At 31.4% G+C, this 6,276-nt stretch overlaps 1 protein-coding gene across 1 annotated transcript; it reads left to right on the top strand.

The window, feature by feature from the left end:
• The first annotated feature begins 1,811 nt into the window (after window positions 1–1,811).
• LOC106341772 (MATH domain and coiled-coil domain-containing protein At2g42480-like) lies at window positions 1,812–3,333 on the top strand. Its single transcript, XM_013780489.1, has 3 exons — window positions 1,812–1,912; window positions 1,998–2,164; window positions 2,456–3,333. The coding sequence occupies exons 1-3, from the start codon at window positions 1,812–1,814 to the stop codon at window positions 3,331–3,333; spliced, it is 1,146 nt and encodes a 381-aa protein (XP_013635943.1).
• The last annotated feature ends 2,943 nt before the right edge of the window (window positions 3,334–6,276 follow it).

The following is a 6,276-nucleotide window of genomic DNA, read 5'->3' as shown; positions in this document are numbered from 1 at the left end:
AAATCTAATCGGGGAAGTTCTAACAAAGCGACCGGTGACGGAGACAGAGCGAGACAGGGGAGGCAGCAAGCTGACTAGAGCCGCATCAGCAGCGACGCATTACGCTCCAGCGAACCCTCCGAAGTGAACTTGACCCAAATCCACCCGACAGTCTAACCTAGATCTACCATCGAAACGGCGCCTCCTGTTCAGATCCGAGAAGCCATGACCTCGCCATCACTCCGGGGAAACTGGGTACGCACCCAGAGACCGGTTTGGTTCGTCGAGATCCGGCCGCTATCCCGACGAAGAACTAGAGATGATGAAGCAAAGAGGGTGAGGCAAATCGGAGCTTGATAGGGTTGAGGATGGATAAAGGGGGCGATTTTAGGGGTGGCGACCGGCGATAACCAACCACCGCCGGCCACCAGAAGCAAGCTACGAAGATCCGGCCGAGAAAAAGAGTGGTTGAGGGGGAGAGAGACTCGAGATGATTTTCTCTCACCTCTCTCTATAGCTTTTTCACTTGATCATTCAAGTCTCGCTGTTGTTGTTGTCAGAGTCGTGCCGTTGTTAAGTAACCTTTACTCTCTTTTTTTTTTCAGATCTGAGCCGGCGAAGGAACGGTGTGTATGTATGTCTCTCATCCAACTGTTGGGGTTATTCTCTCTCTATCTGGTCCATGTCTTGTGTGTGGGTATGTTTCTAGTGTTTGTAGATTGTGTTTCTACATGTGCAATATGTTTCGGTGACATGCTTTTTAAACATTACTTTTAAACATCACCAATCCTAAAATACCTAAACTCCAAGAACGAAAACCATGTATATAGTTACATTTTTTCTGTGTAAAACTCGTTTCCGACCTTTTCAACCGCTCAAACTCCGAATATGAGCAAAAAGAAGTATTTTTGACGATTCACTAATGAAGAAACACGAAAATATGAAGTTTGTGATTATGAAAATGAAAGTTACGAGAGTTTTTAGATGGAAATGTAGAGGAGATGAGAGGAAATGAAGCTTTTTTGTTTAGAATGAGAAAAAAAAGTGGTTGAAAGTTGAATTCTAGAGCTTTAAAGTTCAAAAATGGTGGTTCATAGTGGTTGGAAAAATTGACAATGAATGCATTTTTGTAAATAAGAAGAAATGGTTAGAGTGTATTTGGTTTTTTGTTAATTTCGAAATTAATAAAAAATTAAATAAAAATATCAATTTTGTAAATAATTCAAAAACATGATGATAATATGGAAAATTTATTGATGAATAGTAATGATAAAAAAAAGGTTTGGTTTTAGGTTTGACTTAAAAAAAGAGGTTAGTTTTGATAAAAGCCCAAAACCTAATTATCCATAAAATTTATTCAAATTAACCAAAATTATCTGAAAACCCAGAATAAGACCATACTTGAAGTAGACCCAAATTTTTTTTGAATATTAGTTAGTTTTTAACTTTGTTATCCAAACCAAATTACCGGATGGATTCTATATTCGAGAACAAAAAATTTGAATTAACGGAATGGAAAACCAAACTGTCCACGACTATTTATATATATCTTACTGATTTTCTTATAAAAGTTACATTAATAGATATTATTTAATAAAAAAATATGCATAGACGAGTTTTATTTTTATAGTATATATGTATATTTTTTACAAAAATATCTAAATCTTTTACAATTTTTTTTTTTTTTTTGGTTTTCTTCCGAGCTAGGGCTAGCTTTCAGGATATTTTTACTTTTCTTTTTTGCTTCATATATAAACAGAGAATGTGAAAGTCTCAAGCATAGTTTCTGATAAAACATCTTTTCTCGAAGTAACAAACTCTACGAAAGCAATATGTGGAATCAAAAGCCGAGCTTCAGGTTTGAGATAGATAACTACTCGGAGAAGAAAGATCGCATATCATCTAACACATTCGTGGCTGGCGGATGCGAATGGTAAAATAAAGCTAGATTTGTTGAACCCTCTTTGTATCTCGAAGATTGATGTATACATTTAATATTTTGTTTTAAATTCCTTCAGGTTTCTTTCCGTTTACCCCAACGGAGATCCTTTTTCTGATCATGATCACTTTTCTATGTACTTGCACGTTGCAAATCAAACCATGCTGCGACCTGGGTGGAAAAGGAATGTTAGTTTGTACTTCACTTTGTTGAATCAGTCCGACAAAGAGCTCTGCAGATCTAACAGTAATGAATTATATTCTTCCCTGTTTGATTCTTTCTTTCTCAGTACTGTCATTAGCAATGTTTGAAGAACCACTAGAAACCAAGACTCTCTTGGATGTAATAATGTCAGAAAGTAGGGAAGAATAGTTTGTTTTTGTAGATTGATGGTAAACCAAGAGGAATGTGTGGTATTTAAAAACTTTGGAATTATTTCTTCACTCATGTTTGAATCTTCAAGAAGCAGAAAAACTATACATAAGCATGTGGTTGATGAAAATTTTATCTTTTTTTTTGTTGTTATGTATAACGCAGTTGCACCATGCAAAGTGCTTGATGCTAAGCATTTGTCCTGGGGCTTCGCAAAGATATGTCCTCTTAGCAAGCTTCAAGAGAACGGTGTCTTGGAGAAAGACAGACTAATCATTGAGGTCTACATTAATTTGATTGAAGCTGTTGACGGAGAAAGCGGAGAGGTACCAGAGAAGCATGAGACTGTGGATATGAACGGTCTTAAGGTTCTTGCTTCTCAGGTAACTCTGGTGAGGAAGATATTCGCAGAGCATCCAGACATTGCACTAGGTTTCAAATCAAAGAACCAAGTGCTGAAGACAGCATACATGAATGTCCTCATTGGCCTCATCAATACACTAAACAAGCCTTCACATAACCACTCAGAGACTGAGCTGACCAAAGCTGAGAGCGAGTTGAGTGAGCTGGAAGAAGTGGGTTTCAAGCTTGACTGGCTAAAGTTAAAGCTTGAGGACGTTATCTTGGAGAGGAAGAAAGCAGATGTCTATGGTAATAAGGTCATACAGCTTGAGGAACGTATGAAGAATCTTGAGCAGATGGAAAACAAGATGAAGAGAAGCATTGTTGAGTGTTTCTTGGAGAGGAAGAAAGCAAAAGATGATGGGTCTCGGGTCCAAACACTCGAGAAACGGGTTAACTACCTTGAGGCGGTGGACTCCAGCTCCAGGCTGGATTGTCTGACTCTGAAGTCGAAATCTGGGGGTGTTTCCTTGGAGAAGAAGAAGGTAGATGATGCTGATGCGTCTAGGGTCCAACAACTGGAGGAAAACCTCAAGAATCTTGAGGAGATTGTGTCCGATCTCAAAGTGAAACTGGACGAGGGGAAGGAAAAATCCTCTTCTGATGGATTTCTGATGGTAGACGAGGAGGAGGTAGCTTGATATAGTTATCAAGTTGTTAGTTCATTTAGAAGACTCTACTATAGTGCTATGAGTTCTTTTGCTTTAGTGTTTTTCTTGATGGATATATTGTCTTTGACTCTTTTGTATCTTCGTCACCTTTTCAGCGTTTTAAGTCAGTTATGTTTTGTGTCAACCTCCTTAATTAAGAAGCTCAATAAATTTTCACTTCAAAGTTCAAACTATAACTTCTATAGAGAAGGAAGCTTCGTCATCTCTACTATATGTTTCTGGTCACTTTTTATACTAATGAACGATCTTTCTTATTTTATTCTTGAAATATAAATGAAGATTCAAGACTCCAACAAACTTATTGAATCGTTGTTACATTAATATAGAGCAGTATGACTAGTTCTGTCATAGGTAATTTGATTGCGTCTCTTCTTCAGCCTCAAGAGTCTCTCTCCCACCAAACCAACCCCTTATACTATCGACTTCCAATAATCTGGTAAGTGAAAGAGATAAATAAAATAAAACAATTAGAATTTAGTATTCCATGACATTTATTAATGTTAATTACCAACTAATGAAAAAGTTATGATGTGAAAAAATCAACATACAAAACATATAAATAATATTGTGCATAGGTTTAATCCTAGTTAATAAAATAATACTCCCTCCGTATCATTTTTTCAAATTGAATTAAAAAAATTGTAAGTTATGTCGGTTGCGTGGTTTTGGACGGTGAAACATTAAAATTGATATGCTAGATAAATAACTGGTAATTTTATAATTCTAGACATGAAAATTTTCTAATGTTTTTGTTCGTAGAACATATTCACTCTGTTTTAATATATGATGTTTCCGGATTCTGTTCACTTCAAATTAGATAACATTTTCAGTTTTTAATGCCAATTTATTAATTTTTTATACTATATAACTTTTTCTATTCTTCAGTTGACTTTTCTATTGGTTGGATTATGATTAGGTGAATAGTTAATAATGTTTTGGTTAGACAAAATACAAAATTAAATTTTTTTTCTTAATTTGTGTGAAAAAATCTGTGAAAAAATCTTCTTAATTTGTGTGAAAAAATCTGTGAAAAAATCTGAATGTCAAAGTAAAAAAATTGAAATAATGTCATTTAGTTGATTATATATATTAGTACATATATATTTGTAAATACATTTGTTTCAATGACAAAATATGCTATATTTTCTCTTTTATATAGATTACAATTTTTTTTGTCATCATTACATTTTATGTTATATGTCGAAATATTTTTTGATTTAGGTTTAACGTTTGAACAGCGTTCCAGAGAGAACTTGACGATTTTTTAGCATATGCGCTGTAGACTCTAGATATTATTTGAGCTGGTAATTGGTTATGTCTAACAATAATTTAGATGTATACAGAGATGGTATTCATTACCTTTTCTAATCATCAAAAACATTTAATAAACTCTATTTAAATATCATTTTAATATCATTTTTGATATTTCTTTGCAAGTATTTATAGTTTTTGCGAAAATGAGATATAAGTGATCTTTAGGATTTTAATATTTAGTAATTTTGTGGTAAGTTTAATTTTTTTAAAGGTATAATATTCTTAGAAATTTTAAGATCTTTTTGTTATAAATATTATATAAATAATATTGTTGTGATTCACAAATATATTATTGGTGAAATCAATAAATTTTAAAACCATGGTTTCAAAAATACGATAGATTATAATTATTAAATATATATTATTGCATATATTTTAAATTTAGTTATATGTTTATAAACGAATTCTAATATATGTTTAAGAATGATATTAATTTAATAAATATTGTTAATAATACTAAAGAAAACCACATGTTGTGATATTTTTTGACATCATCAAGATAATAACAATAACCATATGTTAGGGTTGCATAACATAAAACTAAGAATAGATGATTTTCTAATAGATGGTCCAAAATGAAATATCACATATGAAAGAAGTCATGACTTCTATTTTAATAGATAACTAGAGTTTGACCCGCGCGTCCGCGCGGATACTTATTTTCACTTATATTTATATATTATCTAATTGTTTACCCTATTTTAAAATGTTTATAAACAAAAAAATTAAATAGTTTACATGTTGTAGAAAATATTGACCCGTACCCCATACCTTCGACAAATATTGACCAATTGATATGTCCAAGTAATATTTCTTTTAATACGAAATTGTTTTCAGATGTAATAATATTTTAAATATTTTGATTAAATATGAGTCATATGGCGAGATTTAGATAGATTAAAAATGAATATTTTGTTAGAAACATTAAATATTTAAATTTTAGTATAGATAGATTTTATTGTTAAAAATAATTAATAGTAACTGAAATGGTTAAACATGTATTTTTTGAATTTTTTGAAATATATATATTTTAAGCGAGATTTGGATATATAAAAATAAAATATTTGGTTATAAACATTCCATATTGTTCTAAAAATAATTCGAAATATTTAAATCTTAGCATAGATAGATTTTATTGTTGAAAATAATTAATGATAGCCATAATGGTTAAACATATATTTTAGAAAATTTGAAATACATATATTTTAGGCCTTACAAGCTAAATTTGTGGAATTATATGATACTTGAAAAATATTACATAATATTGTTAAATTTGTTTTTAAACTTTAATATTCCTAAAATTTAGCTAAATTGTTTTAGGAAATATGTTGAACATGAAAATTTAGCTAAACTTGATTTAGGAAATGATTTAGTTAAATTAGGAAAATACATTCATAGCTTAAGCTTAAGATTATTTAATACTGTGGCATTCTATTGTAAATAAGTGATAAATCATATGGTGAATCTATATTTGTACTTTTATTTTAATAAGATAGATTTGGCACATAACTATTGTTTACATATATGCAAGATTTTGGCTGAATAGCTAATATTATTATTTACTTTCAAAATTGTATGTAAAAAATGAATGATTACAAA

The sequence above is a fragment of the Brassica oleracea genome, chromosome C4 (assembly GCF_000695525.1).
Source record: "Brassica oleracea var. oleracea cultivar TO1000 chromosome C4, BOL, whole genome shotgun sequence".
NCBI classification, from domain to species: domain Eukaryota; kingdom Viridiplantae; phylum Streptophyta; class Magnoliopsida; order Brassicales; family Brassicaceae; genus Brassica; species Brassica oleracea.
This window is presented reverse-complemented; position numbering and strand designations above follow the sequence as displayed.